General features: G+C 41.8%; 1 protein-coding gene and 1 non-coding gene across 14 annotated transcripts in view; both read left to right on the plus strand.

Moving 5' to 3' along the window:
• Positions 1-22,717, plus strand: part of PUM1 (pumilio RNA binding family member 1) — a 79,419-nt gene that overhangs the window by 51,976 nt on the left and 4,726 nt on the right. For 8 of the 13 annotated variants that reach the window (XM_055798250.1, XM_055798254.1, XM_055798251.1 and 5 more), the window contains 12 exons: positions 1,047-1,198; positions 4,488-4,626; positions 6,199-6,342; positions 7,297-7,593; positions 9,464-9,700; positions 15,247-15,514; positions 16,044-16,173; positions 16,912-17,046; positions 18,382-18,519; positions 20,183-20,308; positions 20,960-21,081; positions 22,516-22,708. In XM_055798250.1, the coding sequence (XP_055654225.1) occupies positions 1,047-1,198; positions 4,488-4,626; positions 6,199-6,342; positions 7,297-7,593; positions 9,464-9,700; positions 15,247-15,514; positions 16,044-16,173; positions 16,912-17,046; positions 18,382-18,519; positions 20,183-20,308; positions 20,960-21,081; positions 22,516-22,708 (2,081 nt within the window). The remainder of the gene's footprint in view (positions 1-1,046; positions 1,199-4,487; positions 4,627-6,198; positions 6,343-7,296; positions 7,594-9,463; positions 9,701-15,246; positions 15,515-16,043; positions 16,174-16,911; positions 17,047-18,381; positions 18,520-20,182; positions 20,309-20,959; positions 21,082-22,515; positions 22,709-22,717) is intronic. The other 5 variants (XM_055798252.1, XM_055798263.1, XM_055798260.1 and 2 more) reach the window with 2 other exon arrangements.
• LOC114011553 (small nucleolar RNA SNORD103/SNORD85) lies at positions 6,417-6,508 on the plus strand. Its single transcript, XR_003553488.1, has one exon. It is a non-coding gene; the product is annotated as a small nucleolar RNA SNORD103/SNORD85 (small nucleolar RNA).

The following is a 22,717-nucleotide window of genomic DNA, read 5'->3' on the forward strand; positions in this document are numbered from 1 at the left end:
TTACTCCATATAAGAGCAGGCATGTGGTTCAAATTCACTGAAGACTTGCTTATTCTACAGCGTCAAACGTGACTGTGGCACTCTACCTTAAAAAGGCTACCATGCCATAAGTTACTCCTACCGTAGGGAAGGAACCCATGGGATAGGTGATGTATTTGTAAAGCAAAGAAGATACTTCTACTTTTCTGCTGACCTTTCCAAAAGATACAGAACAGACATTAAAAAATATTATTGGATTCACATACGTGTTACGTGGTGGGAGGGACTCTACCGTTCAGCGTAGTGTACTCGTGCTTCCTCAGCATTATGCCAACTAGAACTGTTTAAGGATATAGGCTGCCATTCTGCTGTTGCCAAATTAAGCATGTGATGTCCTGAGACTTGATAAAACACAATGACTTTTTAAACGTTATGCTTTTTCTGGTACTCTCCAAGATTATTGGTTTGGGTTTTTTTTAAGCCTCTTAAGTTTGAGGAGGAGGATATATGAAAGCATATAGGATCATACAGGCTCTTCCGTGGTGGTTTGCAAATGTGAAGTAGGACCGAGTGGCTAGAAAAATAACATTTTAAACACTTGAGAATTGATGCTATCCAGCTATGAAGAGATCTTCTTTATTTATTGGGGAGCTAAACGATAGAAGTTGCTGAGCTGTGAATGTCATCTGAGATTAGAATAGACTTGTATATCTCTGTGTTTAAGCAAGTTTCCTTCTCCTTTGGTTAAAGATAAGCTTTTGTTCCTTCACTGTAAAATTAGGGCACAACAATAAAACCATGGAATTTCAACAGGATCACTAGTAGCAGAATTTGACCTCATCCAATAAGGTAAAAGCAAGTAAAAATGAAATTTCAGGTCTGACTTTAAAGGTTTTTAAAAATGAGTAATACAAATGTCAGAATCCTTCCATGTTTGCAAAGGATTTAAAGCAGATCACCTTGAAATAGGATTTAAGCCAAATCTGATGAGCAGGTATTTTTGGTGAGTGTTTGCTGTGTAATGCATGTCACACTACAGAAGCTCACTGATTTCCTTGGTGTTTCAGGCCCGGCAGTTGTCCCTCACCAGTACTATGGAGTTACGCCCTGGGGAGTTTATCCTGCCAGTCTCTTCCAGCAGCAAGCTGCCGCGGCTGCTGCTGCTACTAATTCAGCAAATCAGCAAACCACTCAGCAAACCCAGCAGGGCCAACAACAGGTAAGGGGTAGCATGTCAGGTCATCCACGGGGAGCAGAACAGCTTTCAAGACCCTGATTTTTTTTATTTTTATTTTTTTTTACGACTGCTCCTGACCCTTAGGTAGTTTTAAGTGAGAATAGTCTTTGACCTCTTAAAAAGAGGAAAACAAACATCTATGTGTTCTGCTATGTGATTTGTACATCATGCACATGGGAGGGTAGCACATGGGCATCGGTGGTGGTGAACTATTGTGTGTTAATTCTTTGGAAAGCAAGTAAACTGATGGGTTTGTGAACACCTGCAGTAGCAAACACAAGCTGTTGGTGTGTGAGTGGAAATGATCATTTCACCATCTGTTTTTGTGCCCATCGCTGAATTTGAAGGCCATGCAGATAATGTGTGTCAAATACTAAATGTCAGTAAGTGTGTTTTTATCTTCAGGGTGCTGTCCAGTCTGAAAAGCTTTTTTTGATGAAGACTAGCTTTAAAGGGCCAAAATAACAGCAGAATGGATTGGTTTGGCATACACATATGAGGACTTGGAGACAAAAGATGAGTGCAAAAAGAAAACACTGGATTTGTTATTTTTGTAAGGTGAACTGTGCAGCTGTTGTGCTGTAGTCTGCACGAAAAATGGGAGAATTTGACACCTAAAAGGACACAACTAATAAACTTGATGACGGGTTTTCATATAGTCTGCTGTTACCCCTTTGTGTTAGAGATTAATATTGAGATGGGTATCTGTTGTATAAACAGTATTTAAAAAAAAAAAAAAACACCACAGTGAAGAGGTCACACTGGGGTTGGTAAGGGGAAGTTTTTTGTACATGCTTTGTAAATGGTATGTGTGTGATGGGGTTAGCACTGTCCACTTCTTCTGTCTTAATCCCTTGGCATGTTGGATTATATGGCCTGTACTTTTTCTTCTGTTGAAAATTGTTACACATCTTTGTGATAAATCACTGTGTAATTTCTTCTCCGGGGTTTTTTAGTTTTGTGGTTGGGGTTTTTTTTCTATACTTGGAATTTAACTAGGTTAATTTTCCTAATTTCAGTTAGATAAAATAAGCATTTTAAAGGTCTGATATTTAAGTTGTTCCTCTGATGTTGACGACACAAATATGAATCTAGCAACTGCTGGAGCAGAAGTTGGAAACTGAGAGACTGGTACGAGAATTTATAGGGAACAATAATTTTCTTCCTTTACTAAATGTTTTACAGAATTGTGAGAGTTCAGATTGTTAGCTTGCTATTTAAATAAGCATTTAAAAAAATAATGCAAACTTTCAGACTAAACCGATAGTTGCTAAACCCGAGTATAACGCTGAAAGGATGAGGCATGTCCCACCACCCTTGTTTTGGTTCTTGTTCCCCATGGACATGCATTTGGATATGCTCCACTTTTCTCCTTTCAGACTCAGCAGAGCCTGTAGAACAGGTGTCAAGAACTGGACTTAGGCTTCTGTAACCTGGCGGGTTCTCTGACACAACCCCCGCTAGTTTTTCATAATACTCTGTTACGCACTGGTCCTTGCCTGACGTTGGCTTTATAGAGTTTTACTGGCCTCTGTCCCATGGTACTTCCTGCTTGGAAGCAAAATGGGTTCATTATCCTGCTGAAAATCAAGGTGGCTCCTTTCTCATAGTATCACAAAGCCTTCCTTTTCTGGTCCTTGTGTGTTTGAGATGGCAGTTCTAGAGGATTGCAATTGGCAGCTGAATTTATTAGCTTCTGCTTTGAAAGCTAAAGCAAACCCCAGTGCTGGGTAGTATTATAAGACCTTTGCAGGTAATCAAAGCAGTAATGATTCACACCAATGATTCTAGACCAGTGATCAGGAGAACACTTAGCTCCTGACAAAGTTAGTCATCAAACCTCCCACACGGGAGGTCACAAGCAGGAGTGTGTTGAGCAGACCTCTCGCATGTACCTGTGCGCACAAGTAGAGTGGCATTAAGGGTGTGTTAAAGCCATTTATGCTTTGACATTCAGATTGGGAGCCTTTCCCAGTAAGGAAGGTGTGTGCCAAGAGAGCTTCTGAGAAAGCTTAGGGTATTAAAATAAAAAATATCAATCACCAGTAGCCTTTATAATATTTCTCATTACTTTTATAGGCATGAAGCAAGCCCAAGTGGGGATGATCGGTATTATTTTTGATGCAAACCTTCCATCCATACGGGGATACAGTGTGTACTTTTTGGATGAATTTTTTCTAAGTGCTGAGGCAAATGTTTTTGGAAATCTAGAGCAGTGATTATGGACAGTTGATTTGTATGCTTACGACATCTTAATAGTGAATTTATAAAAAACCACTAACCTTTCCCTTCCTGCAGCCTACCATCCATTGCGTACATTCTGTACGGTGCCCTTGCACACTGTGTGTTTACCAACCAGCTGCAACTTGTGAGACTCCCTAGACTGGAGAGTTTGTGTTCAGGCTTTGACAGGGATAGCAAACTCTGGGATGCGTGTCTGAATCTGTTAACTTCAGGAGCCTCTCCCAGTTTCTCAGGTTGCAAAGTTGTTTTTTTTTTCTTTTTAATAACTTTTTTCAGTGACACACACAAAGTTACTTTTTGCAGCAAGACATGCTGAGTACCAGAGGATGGCTTTTTTAATAAGCTGACCTCGCTAATGGGTGCAGACTCTTGCATCACCACTTTGAGTAAAAGGCTTTTGCAAACAAAGCCTGTCACAGGTAATTACAGGAAAGGTCAGTTTGCCGTCTTCCCTTTTGAGAGCAACATGTGCTTAAACCACAAGAGCTACGTATAAAAGATGTGTGTGATCTTTGGTCATTATTTCCAATGAGTAAATGTCATGTCACTGGGTCTCTTGTTTTCTGTGGGGGCTGGCAGCTTGGAAAAAACGATGTCACCTTGTGTCACCAGTCCCCAGCTCATAAGTCAGGCTTTTTAAGGTTTCTGCTCAAGTGGGCTTTCAGCAGTGCTTTTGTGGCAGTGACCAAATTTATCTGGGATGGGGCAAACATTTCTAACAAAGGATGAGTACTGAAGGTATATCAAAAAATAAAAGAACTCAGATGATGAAGCGCTGCCAGATTATACTCAGTAAGCTTGAGAAAGGATGTATTATTTAATTTGGGTCTTCCGCATTTACCCATGGTAGTGGTGCCAGGGCTTGTGGTGGCGAAGGCAGCTCTGTCCTGAGTAAAGGGGAGGGGTTGTCACACACCAGTTGTGCAAGAACTTCAACTAGATTGCTGCTGATGCTCCTGGGTCTGGTGATTGCGGCTTGCTTCTGGGTCCCAAAATAAACAGCTCCATGTTCCTCTGTCTTCTCCAGGTTCTCCGTGGCGGAGCCAGTCAGCGTCCTTTGACCCCAAATCAGAACCAGCAGGGACAGCAGACTGATCCGCTGGTGGCTGCTGCAGCTGTCAATTCTGCCCTTGCCTTTGGACAAGGGCTGGCAGCAGGGATGCCAGGTAGGGGCTCCATGGGAGCTGCAACTTCTTCAGTGCCCAGGGAGATCTAAGAACATTATATCTTGTGTCTCTGCATGGTGTCACATTTGCCTGACATTCAACAGTATTTTGGGTTTTGGGTTTTTTTTTCCCCAGTTTTAATCTGTGGGTATACAGGGCATTTTTGAGAGTCTGTTAGATGTGAGCCTACCTACCTATGCAGCATTTAAGTTAAATCAGGGCTTAGATCCCTGAGTCACAGCTGAAAACAAATGTTATCAACTGTATTGCTGTCTGGGCGCATTAGCTGCTTGTGTACTCAAAAGAATTGATAGCTCCTATTGAAAGTTGATTTCAGATTTTGTTGTGGATCATGGTAGCTTATATGATCCTTATTTTAAAACCTCAGAGATATCTTAGTCCCATTCATTAGCCTTGTCTCTCAATACCTGCCAGGTGTTTGACTTGAAGGGGAAAGTCCCTATCCTGTTAATGATTACTTCCAGGCAAATACTAGTGTTTTAAAAACAAGAAAATCAGTAAAAGAAGCAGGGTTTTATTCTATATTATAATTCTGCAAGAGAGGAGCTACTGTATAAATTCTAACTTGGTTCCATGAGGCTGTGTGATACAAATGCTTTCGACGTTCAGTTATACAGACTGTTACTGTCATGGCAAAAGGGCAAACCTAAGTGTTTTGAATAATGTGCAGGTATGTCCAGCTGGTCAATGTAAAAGAGGATTATTTCGACCTCAGATCTCCTTGTTGGAAGTGTCACATGTTTACACAGGGTTTTTTTTAAGGTTTAAGAAGAATGTTGCTGTATTAAGTTACAAATAACATGCATGTTTCCAAGCAATCTACACATTTTCTTAACCCTGCATTTTTGGGGTTTTGGGGATTATATTTGCAAAGCAAATATTCACAGGAGCATTCTCTTTGTGACTCCACCTTGGAGAACCACTTCACTTCCAGGAAAAAGTTGTATTTAACTGTAGAATTATATAGTGAGGTACCTAAACAGCTATATACTGCTGAAAGTACGTGCTGTGTGTTATCACCAGCATATTTGATTTAAGAGTTTTTATTTATGTATCATAAAGTATTCTTTAATATATATGCCTTCAAAATACGTAACTTTAATTTCCATGTCTTGTTTGGGGGTTTGTGCACTCTGAAAACTTCAGCATACAGTGGGAGAGCTGGAAGTGCAGTGTGTTCACATATGTGAAAGGCCTCAGCACGTTGTACTTATGACAGAAAATAAATAGTGCTTTTGTATTTTAAGACCCTTTTTTTATCTGTGTAACTGAATTTACACTGAAGACAATGCTAGTACCATAGGTTCAGGGAAGGAAAAGAGTCTTCTTTACCTGAAAGTCTTACTACTGTAAAGTTGTAGACTGTTAAGACAGAATCCCCTCCCCCTGGCCCCAACCTTCAGGAGAGCAAAGCTGTTGTTGCTTTTTCTTTTTCCATTCAGATTTTGCTTCAAAAAATCCTGTTGCACCATACTCGTCAGAAGATGATTGATCTGCCATGTGTTGCATTGCTTGTTACCTTACCTGTGCACCTGCAATTTGCCTCTTCAGGTTACCCAGTGCTGGCTCCTGCTGCTTACTATGACCAAACAGGTGCTCTCGTGGTGAATGCAGGGGCCAGGAATGGCCTAGGGGCCCCTGTCCGTCTGGTAGCGCCCGCTCCAGTCATCATCAGCTCTTCTGCGGCTCAAGCTGGTGAGTCCCAGTCCCGTCAAGTGAAAATCTGTTCTGTCCCTGGCAGGGGGTGGACCTGAATTCCTCTGGGCTCTGCTGGCAATGATGACACACTTGCCCTCACTGAGATCCATCGCAGGGATTGTTGTTGAGAACATCCTCTGTGCTCACTGTGGGCTGAGCCTCCAGAACAGCCTCAGAGAGGTGGCGTCGTGTAAACTCTTAGTGTTTTTGCAGAGTTTTGTGACAGTTATTTAAATTTGTCTGCTGTTATCTAGCTTTCCACATAATTAAATGTTTTAGCCTGTGTAGGACTCCTGAATGATCACCTTGTATAAAATGTTACACGCCTGGCCTTTGCCGTGAGTTGTTTTGGGTTTTATTAGGGTTCTTTGGGAGTTCAAGGCTTTGAAAGGATTGTTTTCAGTCAGAATCTGCGTGTGTAAGCAGTCTTTGCCAGTGTTAGTTACAGGTTATAAAATGAGCCTTTTAATTGTTTCTTTGTTTATTTTCCTTGTTTATTTTGCTTTTACTTTGGAACTGGCTGATAAACAAAATACTTCGTTTTGACATTCTTAGCACTGCAAGATTGTGTTTTGTGCACTAAAGGACAATTTTGCGTATTTCAAAACTTGCGTTTCTTAGTTGGATGTTGCTAAGTGTGTGGCTGTTAATGATTTGAATCTTAGTTCTTAGGAGAAAGGGAACTCTTTTGTATGTTTGATCTATGTAGCTCTAATACTACAAGCAGCATGATAACTAGGCATTGTTGGTATTCAGTAGCTACGTGCAAGACTTGTGGAGTTCAGGTATAAAGTAAAGAGACTATGCAATTTGACACGAAAGAGAGTTTTTCATCCTGAGAGGAAAGAAAAAAATCTATAGTAAATAAAAGGAACCTGCTAAGTTTTAACTTGCAAAACTGCTATGAAAATGGATTTTTTCAGTCCATGCTTCCAATTACTTTCTTTCCAGCGGTTGCAGCAGCTGCAGCTTCGGCCAATGGTGCAGCGGGTGGCCTGGCAGGAACGACAAACGGACCATTTCGCCCTCTAGGAACTCAGCAGCCCCAGCCCCAGCCCCAGCAGCAGCCCACTAACAACCTGGCATCCAGCTCGTTTTACGGCAACAGCTCTCTCAGCAGTAATTCCCAGAGCAGCTCGCTTTTCTCTCAGGGCTCTGCCCAGCCTGCCAACACTTCCCTGGGATTTGGAAGCAGCAGCTCTCTTGGTGCCACGCTGGGGTCTGCGCTGGGAGGATTTGGGACCGCAGGTAAGAACAGCAACTTCTTCCTGGGGAAAAAGGAGATCATCAGATAGCTCCAAATGCAGCTAGGGGGCTTGTGAGCCACTGATACACTGAGCTGCTGAGCTCTCCTCTTCATGTATCTGAGGTTAAATGGAAATTCTCTTTTAGGGACTACTTTGGTTTTCAAAATCTGCAGCTCTTTCTGGTGCAGATTCTTTTAGTAGATGATACAGTTAGAAGTACTAAAGCAATGAATTTGTTTTGTTATACATATTATCAGTCGTTGCTTTGTTGCTACAGATTTAAGTTTTTGAACAGCTTTGAATTTTCTTGCCTTTACCTGCATGTGCTCAGTGGAGACACTGGGCTAACAGGAATTGGCTCGAGTGGTATCCATCCGTGTGCTAACTCCTACCTCAGAATAATGGCTAAGTAACTTTTCATGATTTTAAAACAACTGGTCTGAGGTGGTTTCTGTGCTTTGTTCTGTGAATTGTTTCTATCATACACAAAAAAAAGTCATTTATTGTGGTTGTGAGAAATGTTACGTATATGGTTTGTTTTTAGTTGGGTTTTTAGGCAGTTGGAGACAAAGATTCTTTCAGAATAAAACCAAACCAGAAAGATGTCTGTGGTTTTGGGGTTTTTTTTTCCTAGTTTTGTGGGTTTTTTTGAAGTAGAACAATTGTTTTAATTACTGCTTAGTCTTAGAGGTAGTAATTATGTCCTGTACTTTTCTGCTTTCGTCTGTGTGAAGGGCAAGTTAAAACATGCCTTTTGAACCTGCTCCATCAGAAAAGACTGAGGGACATACTGTCACTGCATCAAATCACAGTTTTAAATATACATTATTGTAAATATTTTTCTTAAACCTAGACTGAGAATTTGAACCATCTTGGATTCAGGTAAACATAGCATTTGCTTCTTGCACTTCAGTTTATTTAACTAATTGAATTCAATTACTAGTTTGCTCAATACCAAGATGCACAGACTTGTTTTCCCTCAATCCATGAATAAAAATGTGAGGCTGTTGCTTCTGGAACTTGTGTGCAGTCATGAAAAATGATTGGCTCACTACAGTTAACAATTTCACTATTTATTAGACAAGATTTTAATGCAAAGTTGTATTTTTTCCTCAAGTTGATAGTGCATTTAAAGAGTTTGTATTTGACTATTAAAACAACTCCTCAAAAAAATGTTGGGTTTATGTGTTAAGTTGAATTCTGATTTCCATCTCAATAAAGCTCGATGCAAACAGGAGCTGTTTTCTTATATAATGAGAGGTGAGCACAAGGATTTCAAGTAAGTGTACACGAAGCTGTACATGCTCTTAAGTAAACATGAATAGACAAAATCTCACATTGAATTTGTTTTAGCTGTAACGGCCAGAGAATAAATATGAGGCAGTGCTTGCAGGGTGATCTAATATCTTCTGTTAAACTAAGTGATATGCTTAGGAAGAACTTTGAAGTATTCAAACCTTCTTCTGAAGGTTCAGAAGCAAAGTGTTAAGCGTTTGTGTCCAAAAGCCACTTGTTAGCTGTCCTTTCATTCTGTCCCTTCCTTTGCGTAGATTTTTATCTTCTTGATCTTTCTGTCTGTAGGTTTCTGGAGCTGTATTTCTCGATGTGTTCTATAGGTAGAAAAACTACAAAACTATAAACGCAAAGACAGGAGTCAAGCTGGTTTTTTTAAATCAAGGATTTCTGCTTGATCATTAACAAAGTGGTTTTAGTTAATGCATTTCATTTGGGCACATGCAACACCCTTAGGAAAATGAAAGCCTGGTGCAATGAAGTTAATAGGTGCTGTTGTGCTGGCTCTCCAGCTATCCAGTTGACTCAGGCACCTTGTTGACATCACAAAATTAATTTTTCTTTCTTACTCTTTTCAGTTGCTAACTCCAACACGGGCAGTGGCTCCCGCAGAGACTCCCTTACAGGGAGCAGTGACCTGTACAAGAGGACATCCAGCAGTTTAACACCTATAGGACATAGTTTTTATAATGGCCTTGGGTTTTCCTCCTCCCCTGGACCTGTGGGAATGCCTCTGCCCAGCCAAGGACCTGGCCACTCTCAGACTCCACCACCTTCCTTATCTTCACATGGATCATCTTCAAGTTTAAACCTGGGTAAGGGCTACACTGCAGCTGTCCCAGCACTGCAGGGAGCACCTCGCTGCAGAGATGCGCACACTCCACGGCTGGGTGGGTGAGCTGCCTAGCTGCGGCTCTTATTCCTGTGGCAGGGTCCCTGCTTTTGCAGAAGTAGTAGGTGAAACAGCAGTTGTAGCACTTGTGTTATGGGCTTGTCTCTTGCAGTAGTTCAGCTGTTAAACAGGAAGGTTTCTGTATTGCCGCCTCTTTTTCCTCATCTCTAAATTACAGATAACAATTCCAAGTATTTGGAAAAACAGATCTTTTTCTTGTGCAATTCTTGTAACAATACCATTTGGTTTTTTTAATGCTGGATAAGATAAATACGTAGTGCTGATGCTTAAACTTGTCAAATGTTTTAAAATACCCATTAAGTTTTCAATAATAAAACTAATGAGCTTAGAATAAAGTTTCTTCTTTTAACCAAAACCTGCAGTGTTATCTGGAGCAGTTGCTTAGCTTTTAGCTGAGGATTTTGTGAGTTTGCTTTTGAAAATCTCCCATCGATATGGCCTTATCAAAGCACAGTAGTGCATGGGGGAGGCTAAGATACATCACTTTACACAAGCTATGTCTTCTAGAAGAGCTTCTAGTTGTCCCAAAGCACTTTACATGTAATAAAGTAAATCTTAGAATAAAGCAAATGTTAAATAATAAAGCAGTGCTCATCTGAACTTCCTGAAGTGTTCATTTCCAGGCCTCATAAACAAGTAAGATGGGTTATTCATTGCAACTGCACCAGATAATTTAGTACTTGCTCAAAATATCACTTTGTTTTGGTTCTGTCACATGTCTGTCTGGATTTAACAAAACTTTTGGTTATCAGAACAGTTTTCCATGCATATACACAGTCATCAAATACTATATTTATCATGTTTATTACATGCATGTGCAATAAATCTGATGCTGGCTAAAGGTTAGCATGGAATAGTAATGAATACAATTTTTTTGAGATCAAGTTTAGATTTACCATCTTTCCTTGTTCAGAGCTTTAATAGAATTGGAAGGGTTTTTAGCTTTATTTATGCAGCTGTACAAGCCTTAAGCTGACAGTTAAATAGCTACAGTAAATTAATGCTGAAGACTAACCAGATTCCAAGTCTGGCACTAGAAGTCTGTTGCCCCTGCAGGCAAACAAAAGAATGAATCTGAAAAACTGGATCAGAGAAAGGTTAATCTGTGTGAGAACAAACTCTGGAAAGAAAGCGAAGTTACCATTTACATAAATGGGTTGTGCCCCAGAGCAGTTCGCATGGGTCTTCCCACCTTGACAAAATATTCCTCGCCTTGTAGCCAGATTTCCTCCATGGCTGACTTCGTGCTTGATAATGCTGCAAGAAAAATCTCATCCAGAATAGCTCTGCACTTCTGTGATTTCCACCTTGAAATCTGTAAAAGATCATTTTAGTGTTTTTAAGTTTCTCTTTCACCTGTAACAGAAGACAGTATTACATGTAGTTGTGGTTTGCTTTGGTTATAAAATAAGTTCTACTGCTATAACAGCACAGTTTTTCCTTTATAAGAAGCTTGAGGCTGGCTCCTTTTCTATTTGGGAGTGATACCAGAAGTGGTTTGTGACAAAGATAATGAGGAGTATTTCTAAGTATCTAAAAATGAAAGGACAGATGGGAACCCCCACATGTGTTGTCTGCAAAAAGGGAAATTAGAGCAGTCTGGTTTAGAACCACGTCCTAGCATTGCATTACGTGGGGGCAGACAACCTGGGAGAGTCACTTCAAGTAACTTTGATTTCAGGGTTACACAATGACATAAGAAGTTGGCATTAAATCTGACTTGCAATCAGCAAATCTATGGTTAAATGCAGTGTAAGTTGTGCGTTTGACTTTGTCATGTCTCATGATGCACAAGTCAACCATTTGTTGAGTTTATGTTGTGTGTAAAGATTCTGCTCTGGCTCTTCTGGCTTTCTGAAGGCTCATAGCTGTGAAAAATGGGGTGTATTTATCAAGCTAGTTATTTTTCCTGGTGGTGTAAAGTGACCTTGTGAAATGTCTGGGCAATCACAAGTACCTGAAATAACCATGCAGTCAGTTCTTACGACAAGAACTACTGGAGGAGGAAGGTTGAGCTAAATGTATGCTTTAAACTCAAAGGTGTATGCAATATACGCAACTGTGCATAACTAGAACAAAGCAACTGTAAATAAATATGCACTTTTGGGTGCTAGAGGCAGCAGGGGCCCTCTTCTTCCCCAATACTTATCAAAATTATAGAATTATAAATTACTAAATATGTTCTTTAAAAAAATTCTCAAATTTAATTTTGGCCAGGTTACGCTTCACATCAGTTTGTGTAGTCCCACTAACAGTTTTTGTCAGCCCATGTGTATGTAGTGGTTTGATCCCAATAGAAACACCACGCTGCAGGCTGGGGCAGAATGTGTCTGGCTCTGGGTTTTCCCAGTTTGGAATGGGGATCTGGATTTTAATTTCTTAGAGACTTTTCTGGGAACACTGGCTGGGGAGTTGATAATCGGTTAGCTGTGACTGACTGGGAGGACTGTTGGGCTGGGTGGCTGGTGGCACACCCTGGCACCAGGCTGCATGGGGTGACAGATCGGAGCAGTGACACTGGGGGTGTCTGGAGGCTGCTGGCTCCTGCCCTTCCCAGCCCCGAGAGCCAGCGTGTTGTCCCCTTGGCTGGGCGGGCACTGCCTGATGCCTCTGTGCTGAGCCCTCCGTAGGGGAGAGCAGCAGGGACACTTCCACCTGCTTTCTCACAGAGACATCTTCTCATCTTCCTTTTCCCCCCCATTGTTCTGGCTTTTCTTATAGTGCAGACTCCTCCGTTGCAGAGCAATTTGAGGGCCTTATAAAAGTTCCCTGGAAGCTTGCTTAAGAAGTGCTTTGTTTTCAGACAGTAGCCTTTGTGTTTCTTCCCCTGTGTTTTCCTCTTGACTCATCCTTTCGTTGTCCTTTTTTTTTGTCCTCCCCACTCCCAGAATAAGCAATTTTTTCAGGTTAACGTCTGTCTTGAGTGTCCCAGCAAGCGCTGAGAAGATGACTTACCGTTTCAAAATAGGAAACACTCAGTTGTTACAGCAGCAGTGTGAGTCTGAGTAACATGTCTGCCTTGGAGTCCCCAGGATAGTTTGTGCACTTTGCCCTCCCCAGACACAGATTTTTCCGGATACATCCCAGACACTTTTAAGAAGATATGGTCGATATGTTCAGAGGCAGAACCACACCACAGCTGTCGCTTCTATACAACCTCCATGTGCAGGGTACAACACTGGTTTGCTGTCATATGTCGATGCAGAGTGCTTTGCACAGGGCAGTGAGGTGTTCGGACAATAGGATGTCTCCACACGGTTTGCAGACAACCCTTTTGAAGTTTGTTCTGGCTGAGTACACAGGAGAAATGATCGGTGCCAACATCTTGCAGGAGTCCTGTCACTTCTTTGGGGTTTTTGCCCCTTTATTCTACCCCAGCACCCCTGAGGGCTTCAGGAGCACCCAGCCTCCCTGTATTGCTCTTGAACAAGAAGCTGTTTTGTTGTAGATATTGGTAAGATCCCATTGGAGTCTGGGATCTGGCAGAGTCATGGGTCTTGCCAGCCACACACTGACATAAAGGAGCTTGAGGTGTTCCAAGGTTTCTGGCCTTTGGTGCTTGACAGGTGGATTTCAGAAGCGATTGCTGAACTTAGGAAATCTGTCCCCCACGGGTCTTTTAGTTCCCAGTATGATCTTGAACATCATGGGGAGACCTGCAGTCAGCATCTCCATCAGGAGAGAGAGATGGGTAGAAAGCTGGAGTAATTCATAGTTTATTTTGAATCTCCAAAATGATCAGATGGTTTTTCTCAGGAAACCTCTGACAGAGGAGACTTTTTCTGTACAAACTGTGCTTTTCCTCTTAACTAAGATAGATAACAGCATGAGCACTAAACCCTTTCCTCTTACAGCCATGTGCAGATGATCAGGAACTAGTTTCCCACTTTAGCCTGTTAGTGCTGTGACTTTTACTTGCTCCAGGCCTTCAAAAAACAAGTGGTTTCTGAGTTCTTTGAATGCCATGGAAAACATTATTATGCCACTGCTCAACTTGTCACTGTTGGGTTTCCTTTACCTGAGAGGTGACTTACTGTTCCTTTGAATATCCTGGTCCTTCCAGCAGTAAGGAATATCACATGGTCACTTTTTGGAGTTCTTGCTCAATTAAGAAGTCAGGTAAGTAGAGAAGATAGATGATGGCCACTGCATTGGCAAGGCAGTGTAAGAAAGCAAGAAGCTTTCAGGTGTCGAGAAACATGGAGGTTTGGCACCAGCTCTGGAGAAGTCAGAACAGTTTGTTCAGCTGAGAGACAGGGGAACTTAATTAGGCCATTATCAGATACTTAATTCTCATGTAGTGTTTCCTGCCTGGGAGCTTCCTTCAGTCATTGATGGCAGAGGGGTGCAGTTCACTCAGCTCTTTTTTTTAATTTCACTTAATATTTGTATTTCAGACACTGTCATGTGCACGGCTGCCAGGAGAATGTCAGTTCTCTTTGCGGACAGCCCTACCGATGTTTGACTTGAAGGTCTTCCCTCCTTTGCAAAGACTTCTTGTAGCTTTTTTTTTTTCAGGTGGTTTTCCCCCTCTGCCTCACATGTGCCTTTCAGGTGGCAGGTTCCCATGTGATAAGAACGTTTTTCTAGGGAGGACTTTTTCCCTCCCACCTGGGAAACACCCCTGTGCTGGCTGAAAGCACCGTGCGGTCTGTGGCCAGCAGAGGGATCCCGAGCCCGCAGGAAAGGGAAGGAGTGCTCATAGCTGGGGAGCATTTCCTACAAGCAAGGAAACAGCTTTTGAAGGTTTATGTTGGTGCCTGTCAATGCTTGCAGTTTGCTAACTATGTGATAAATCATTACCTATTCCCCATACACTTGTTACCGCCTAACTCAGTGGCTGCTTTAATGTTGGTGAAAATCTTTAGGGCATTTGTGAAAGCATGGGATTTTTAAGAGTATTTATTTATTGGGTTTAATTGATTTTTATTTAATAGTTATTTGCTTTTTAGATCCCAAATCTTTCTACTTGCTTCTTGCTGTTTTTTTCTTGCCTATTTTCATCTTAATTCTGTCCCCCACCCCTAGTACACTTCTTTTAAATCGTTCCTTCACATGACAGCAGGATAGATGGAAAAAACCCCGATGATGGAGGATAAGGTAGTTAGAAGTTGCAAGTAGTGGGATTGACATTTGTCCGGTTGGGACAGTTTTGACACAGAGTGAGAAACAGAAGTTGTTAGTCTGTTCTTTGCTGAAATCTGTTGCTGTTCCGAACTTAATACAACAGTGCCATGCAGAGGAATGCTTGAACATGTCTCCTTTGAAATTTTTTTTGGGACAGCTAAGTTAGCATAGTTGAGAGTATGTCCTAGTTGAACTGTGTCAGAAACCCATCTTGGAGGGAGAGGAGTAATTAGAAGTAAAATGGCACACACCGGTTGTAAATGAATCCCCCTGGCCACTTGATTTCATCAGGTGGCATACCTTTGTTTTTGTGATTTGCAGGAGGACTCACAAATGGGAGTGGCCGTTACATCTCTGCTGCTCCTGGAGCTGAAGCCAAGTATCGCAGTGCAAGCAGTGCCTCCAGCCTCTTCAGTCCCAGCAGTACGCTCTTCCCTTCATCTCGCTTGCGCTATGGGATGTCTGATGTTATGCCCTCTGGCCGAAGCAGGCTGCTTGAAGACTTTCGCAATAACCGGTACCCTAACTTACAGCTGAGGGAGATTGCTGGGCACATCATGGAGTTCTCCCAAGATCAGCATGGATCCAGGTGGGATTAAAAACCTTGTGCTATGGGAAGCTTTTGGGACAGCTGCTCTTTGAGTTGGCCTTGTTTGCAATTTGCATCACACCCTGAAGCAAAGAGGCAGAACAAGGAAAAGGAGGTGTGAAAAGCCATGTAGTGTAACACTCTGACCCTTCTTTTTAAACATTGCTTGGGAACAAATGCTGATACCAGGAGTTTCTCCTCTACGGAGGAGCTTGCTTGTATTGTAATTTGCTTGCTAGTCCCACTGGCATAGCTAAACTCATTTTAAAGAGCCATCTGGATGCAAGACCTTGCTGAGATCTGCTTTGCTTGGAATGAGGAGATTTTTTGGGGTACTGACAATGACGTGTGGCCATGGACCTCATGGCTCAATCACCTTGAGGTTTCAGATTGCTGGATAAGGCAACTGTGTTTTGAAGATTTGTTTTGCAAGAGTTTAGCATATGAGGCTTTTGAAAGGATTTGTATTGACAAATGTGGTGAGGGAGGGCGTATGTGCCAGTGGCATCACACCAGCCGTATTTTTCAGGTTTATTCAGCTGAAACTGGAGCGTGCTACCCCAGCAGAACGTCAGCTTGTGTTCAACGAGATACTCCAGGCAGCTTACCAACTGATGGTCGATGTATTTGGAAATTACGTCATCCAGAAGTTCTTTGAGGTAAGTCTGCATTCCCCATCAAGTGTTAATTAATGCCTGTTGTCCTAAGGCATTGGACAAGCCCATAGAAACACTGCTATTCAGATAAAATGGTGAGTATCTGTCAACACTGATGTCACCTCCCCCCTGGAGGCAGTTGCATCATTCCTGTTGGGGTGACTGAGGTGTGGGACTGGTAAAGATTCACCTAGGAAGTGACACTTGGCTTTGAGATGCAAAAGGTGTAGGAATAAATAGCAACATATCCAGGAGTTGTAGGTCCAACAGGACTCTTCAGGGATGCTGTGCTGAGCTGTCAGTATTCATGTATTTAGGGATAAAGAGAAATATTTCCAGTGAGTAGTATCTGCTGGGAGAAGGTGTTGTGTTTCATGTTAGGTTAGGCAGGCATCCATCTCCCCTTGAAAATGGTCTGTTCCTTCTCCACCAAGCCTTGGGGGTTCTTCTGTCCAGTAGTCTTGTATCAACCCTGTCAAAGATTAGTGAAGTGGCACATGTCACCCCGGTGGCTCCAGCACCTTTGACTTGAGTTTGTTTTGCATGTGTCAGGCATGTCTGACAGAAACAGAACAGGCGTCTGGCTTGTGCCTGTTCACATCCATTGAGGTGTGGTGTTTTCTTTGCAGTAGGCACAGTGTTTCTTCTTTAATGTGTTAGTGTGACAGCGTGGGAGGGCTGCTGGGCCACTTGGCCACGTGAGGGTTTTGTGCTTGTAGTTACTGGTTTTCATCTTCCCAGTTTGGCAGCTTGGAACAGAAGTTAGCCTTGGCAGAACGTATCCGTGGGCATGTTCTGTCCCTTGCTCTGCAGATGTACGGCTGTAGGGTGATCCAGAAGGCCCTTGAGTTTATTCCCCCAGACCAGCAGGTAATTGTAAGTTTCAATTTTAACTTTCTTCTTGATGTTTACTGTTCCTTGCCTTTTGGTGACCTTCTGTTCCTCTTGTGGCTGGTGTTTTTTTGTTTTGGTTTATGGCATGTTTGTTACGTTTGATGTGCATGATAAGTATGTGACATGCTTCTTGGGTCTTGTTGTCATCTCCTTGTTTCACTTAACTGGTAATGGTGTTGGTTCTCTGTTAATTACCTGAAATCAGATTATGTATGTAGGAGAAACTGAGAATGATGGTGAACTAGAAGACATTTTTAAATCCCTTGAAGGAAGCAGTGCCAGAGTTTTGCCTTTAATATTTGCTGAGATATCACTGCTTTGATATGTGGGTCAATATTCTGCTTTCCAGCAGTGAGATGTACAAGGAGCAACTAGTTCCTGTTGAGCCAGGCCTGGCATTGGAAAGATGTGGATGATAGTCAGAGTCCCACTCAAAGCTCATGAATAAAGCAGTTCCTCTAGGGTTTTAGGAACAATGAATTTAGATGAAAAATAAGCTAGGCAAGCTAGCTAATAAAGGTGTTAGGAATCGTTATACAAGGATCTCAGTGTAGGTTATTAAATTAAAAAACTGAAAGAGGCTTTAGGAATGCTCGTTCCCTTTGGGCTGGGCTAAGCTGTTGCCTTAGTGTGTCAGCAGGGTGGTGCCCAAGCTCCAGCACTGCTGGTCAGAGTTCTCTGTGCTCCTGAAATGCTGTTTTTCTATCAGTTGCAAAACTGAATGCATCCAGTTTTGTAGTGTGGTTAAATTCCCCAAAACTGTCATTCTCTATTTTCTGTTTGTGAAGATTTTAGTCTGCATGTGGTACATTAGTCATATCTAAACTTTTATCAGCTCGGATTCCTTAATTATCATACAGTATTACCGTGCCCTGTGTAAAAGAACTAGCAAGTTCTTATCCCAGTGCTGATCCCATTTTAGAGAAATATAAAGCTGACACCTGAAAACTTTGTGAAGTCTGGGCATTTTACATTTCTGTCTCTTCGAGGAGAGCAGAGGAGAAAATGGGGGATGCACAGTGAAGTTGTGGATCAGTAAAATTTCTTAAATTTGGATAGTTAATTTGTAAGAGGACGCTTAAATTCAATGAAAGGAGTGCTTCATCTTCATTTTGTAGCAGTGTTTTTCTTGGTGGTTTCTATAGCACAGCCAGCTTTATCTCAGGACTTGGCCACAGGAAAACTTCCAGTTTGAAAGACACGGGTGCATCCTTCATACCTTTCATATTCTTGACCACATTTAGCAGTGAAAACTTTACATTTTTCGGCCATGAATCCTGGTGGTGCTTTCTGTTTGTCTTTCTGTCCTCTTAATAGAATGAGATGGTACGGGAGTTGGATGGCCACGTCCTGAAGTGCGTGAAGGACCAGAATGGTAATCATGTGGTGCAGAAGTGTATTGAATGTGTGCAGCCTCAGTCCCTGCAGTTTATCATTGATGCATTTAAGGGACAGGTAAGTCCTTGACCAAGATACTGACTCTCATTCTTTGTATTCTTACATGTTGCTTTGAATAGCATGAGAGTGACTGTAATTTATTCAACTATTTTGAATTTTAAATTTTAGAAAGTATCAGTTGAAAGGTTTATGCAGCAACGTTAGGGAGCCTAGAAACTCTTTGGTCATGTCTCTATTATCATTTTTGTGCAGGTATATCACAGTAAAGCATCCTTGAAAAAATATGTTTTCCTGGAACATCAAGTATTTTTTGACTGATGGAGGGGAAAACAAGTCTTTCACTAATCCATCTTCATAGTAAAGGTGGTGAGCATAGTTTTGTGATGGGTGTAGTAAACTTTCATTATGATCCTTGTCTGCAAGGATGGCTTAGAGGACTGATGTTTCCCAAGGGTCTCAGACATGGGGAAAACAATGATTTTCACCTAGAAAAGGGCAGTTATTTGTGCTTCGTTCTCCTGGGTTTTTTTCTGGTATTCTCCCCTGAATTTGTGTCCTGGATATTAATTGCATAGCTGGCTTCTTTATTCTACCTGTAGTCAGCTTGTCTTCCATTACAAAAGCGCTGGTTTGGGCTTTTCTAACTTTAACTTAATTGGCTTTGGTGGGGGACTTTGAAGTATTGAGGGTTTTGCCACAGGGGTGTGAGGATAGCCTGGGGCTATTATAGCAGGAACCAGGCTTTATTAGTTCAGCTGCTCCTGGAACAGCTGTGGAAGTGGGGACTTGCTTGACTGTCAAAACAAGGAGGATTCTAGCTAGAAACTTGCTCAGCAGATTTACTGGTTAAGAGTTTAGCTTTGGACCTTCCACTAGGGAGTTAGGCAAGGCAGAAATACCTCTGGGAACTTGGTTGATGGCACTGATGTTTCTTTGGCCAGCCATCTCAGTTTCATCTGAACTCTGATATGGAAGATAAAACATACTGCCTCAAGACTTTTTCTGCAGTTAATTGCACTTCCAAGTCCTGTTTTCCTGTGCAGCTTACTCAATAATTACTAAAAATTTGTAGAATGTCAATTTAACTTCACTGCTTGGATTTGCTACTTTTGTTAATTTTAAGCAACCAAATAGGACTTTGTGCTTTAGACAGAAAACTACAGCAATAATAAAATGTGTCATGTTCTTACTAACAGATTTGGTAATCCATTAGAAATGAGAAAGAAGGTTCTTTGTTGTCACATCTCCTAAGCACAGTTAAGGCTTTTTAACAAATCCAAATAGTTGAGGAAAATCCCTTGCTGAGCATTTTTAACCTTTCTGGTTCATACCATTTTCTGCATAGCTTTAAAATACATAACTGGCAAACAATATGCTGGATTTATTCTTTTGAAATAGTTTTTTAACACAGCTTATAATAATTCTTGGTTGTAAAAGAGCTCTTTTTATTAATCAAGAGGCTTTACCATTTGTTTTCCTGTTTCATGAATGGGGAAGCTAAAGCACAGGTAGGGATGTGATGTGCTGGTGATCACCTAGTTAGAGCTGTGGCAGTGGGTAACAGATGTTTCCAGTTTCAGTTTATGTATCTGGAGCTGCCATTACCTACCGTGCCTGGGAAAAACCACCACATGTTCATCTAATTCCAAAAGATTTCTAGGGTTCACAAAGGCTAACAGATGTGTTGCTACCTGTGCTTGCCTGTCTTTGTTGAACACAGGTTTTTGCGTTGTCTACACATCCATATGGCTGTCGTGTGATCCAGAGGATCCTCGAGCACTGTCTTCCTGAGCAGACCCTTCCCATCTTGGAAGAACTTCACCAACACACCGAGCAGCTTGTTCAGGTCAGCGTGGGAAGGGAGAATGTGCAAGATGTTTCTTGATTACTGGTTTGTATTAGGAAAGCTCCCAGCAGCCTATTTGGGACTGCAGCTATAGTGCTGCTGGGGTCAGGTGAACACAGGGACTCCGTTCCTGGGAAGGAGTGGGAAGGAACGCATCAGGCAAGAAATGCATCGTATCCAGCCAGTATCAAAAATTGTAGTTACTTTCCTTTTTGAAAAGAATCTTGAGTGGGTGTGTGTCTTAATGCTTTCACTCCAGAAGTTACAGTGCAAGTAACATCTAAAGGGATTTGATGTGAAGAGCCGATTACTTCCAGGAAAAGAAAGTGCCAGGTTGTTGGGGTTCCTAAAATGTGTTGGTTTTATGCACACCCCCTTCCTAGCTGCCTTTCCTCTTGTATTGACATTCCCTGTTGAAGGACATTGGTTTGAGTTTTATAATTGGTGCAAAGATGTAGCATTTTTACCTCCTGGTAAAACTCTAGAATGCACATTTTTGTAGAAGTAGAAAGTATTTATGTGATTTGTACAGTAGCTGTTTTAATTAGTGTTTAGTTCAAGTTTGTAAATCTTAATGCACATTGGGAACTAGATTGATATTAATGGTTCCTGTCTGTGTTTTGTCACATGCTTCTGCTATCTCTCAAACAGGATCAGTATGGGAACTATGTTATCCAGCATGTACTAGAACACGGTCGGCCTGAGGATAAGAGCAAGATTGTAGCAGAAATTAGAGGAAACGTGCTTGTGTTGAGTCAGCATAAATTTGCTAGGTATGAATTTGTTCTTTAAAGTCTCCACACCCTGTGGGAGCATGGGCACATGCTAGAGTTGCAGAATAGTTAGGGGTGGGGTGTAGGTAGGTGAAAAGAGGTGAAAATAACTTCTTGCTTAACAATGGAGTGCTATTTATAACTGCTTATAAACTGGGATGAGTGACTGGCAGGGTAACTTTTACTTGTTATGAGTGAGGGTGAAGATCTGGAAGAGTAGGTCTAATCCAGGTTCCTGAACTTGACCAAGAATTTGTGTGTGGTGTTTTCTTTATTTTGCTTTGGTGTTTTTTTTAAGTGGTCGCTATCCCTTAAATAATAACACACCATAAGAGCATTTCACTGCCCCTGGGATGCTGTCAAGCCACGAGGGAATTTGGGAAGTCAATATAGCAACAATTCTTTTTCATCCCACTTTTCATGGAAGAATCGGGGCTTTTTATGTGCTAAGTCTTGCCCTCCTTTTTGAGATATGCATAATGATGTCCTCTCAGGGAAGCTGCAGCAGTCCAAGGTTGTTAGTCCGCATGCTACAGAGCTACACATGGGTGGAAGCAAAATCAGAGTACCTTAGTCCATGTCAAGAAAAAGTAATACTTTCCACATCCATAAATTCATTTTGTGTGTGTTTCTAGCCATTTGAACATGAAGGCTGAGCTCTTAAAAGGCTCAATATTCCCCCCTTTTGATAAGTAAAATAGTGCTTTAGTATTTATGGACACAAGGGAAGTGTAATATTAACAAGAATTAGAAGAACGTGGTCTTAATGTTATTTCAGATTCTTTCTCCCTGACTTGCCTTACTCTGTTTTCCTAAACTTCTTTCCAGATGGAGCGTGAATTAGTGTAGGATGTCCCAAGCTGAGCACTGGTTGTGGCAAACCACTTGGTGATTTTATGATGCAGTCAGGGATGCAGAAAATAAGACTAGCAGAACTCTCAATCCCCTTTCATATATCCTATGAACCTATTAACTTGGCTTTCTGGAGAGCAGAGACTAGTCATGTAATAGATGCAGGAATTCTGGAAGTTCCCTGCCTTTGCTAAAATCTTTCGTACCTAGGTAAGCATTTCCCTGTTATAACCTTGGACCTCTGTTCCCGTCAAGCTCCAGTACTGAGAAAACCAACGGAAGAACAACTCTCTGCTTCTCTAATGGCCACACCAGGAGAACAGATGCTGATCTCAAATACAACATCATCATAGAGTTACACAAATTTGGGTGAAATAAAACCTGAGCAGGTCCTCCAAATTCCCACTAAGATCCCAAGTGCCTTGGACTGCTCATCTTTTTCATGTTGCTGAACTTATGTGCCAGCACGTGTCTCTCCCAGATGGTCTGCCCTTGCTAGAAGTGTAAGAGAGCTCCCTGGGGTGGAATGAAAAGCCCAGCAGAGATGTTGCACACTCACAGGTTGTCCCTTTATTGTTACAGCAATGTGGTGGAGAAATGTGTTACTCACGCCTCCCGTACGGAACGTGCCATGTTGATTGATGAGGTGTGCACTATGAATGATGGCCCTCACAGTGCCTTATACACCATGATGAAAGATCAGTACGCCAACTACGTGGTACAGAAGATGATCGATGTGGCAGAACCAGCTCAGCGGAAGATTGTCATGCACAAGGTAAGCAGC

The sequence above is a fragment of the Falco peregrinus genome, chromosome 3 (genome assembly GCF_023634155.1).
Source record: "Falco peregrinus isolate bFalPer1 chromosome 3, bFalPer1.pri, whole genome shotgun sequence".
In the NCBI taxonomy this organism is placed as follows: Eukaryota; Metazoa; Chordata; class Aves; order Falconiformes; family Falconidae; genus Falco; species Falco peregrinus.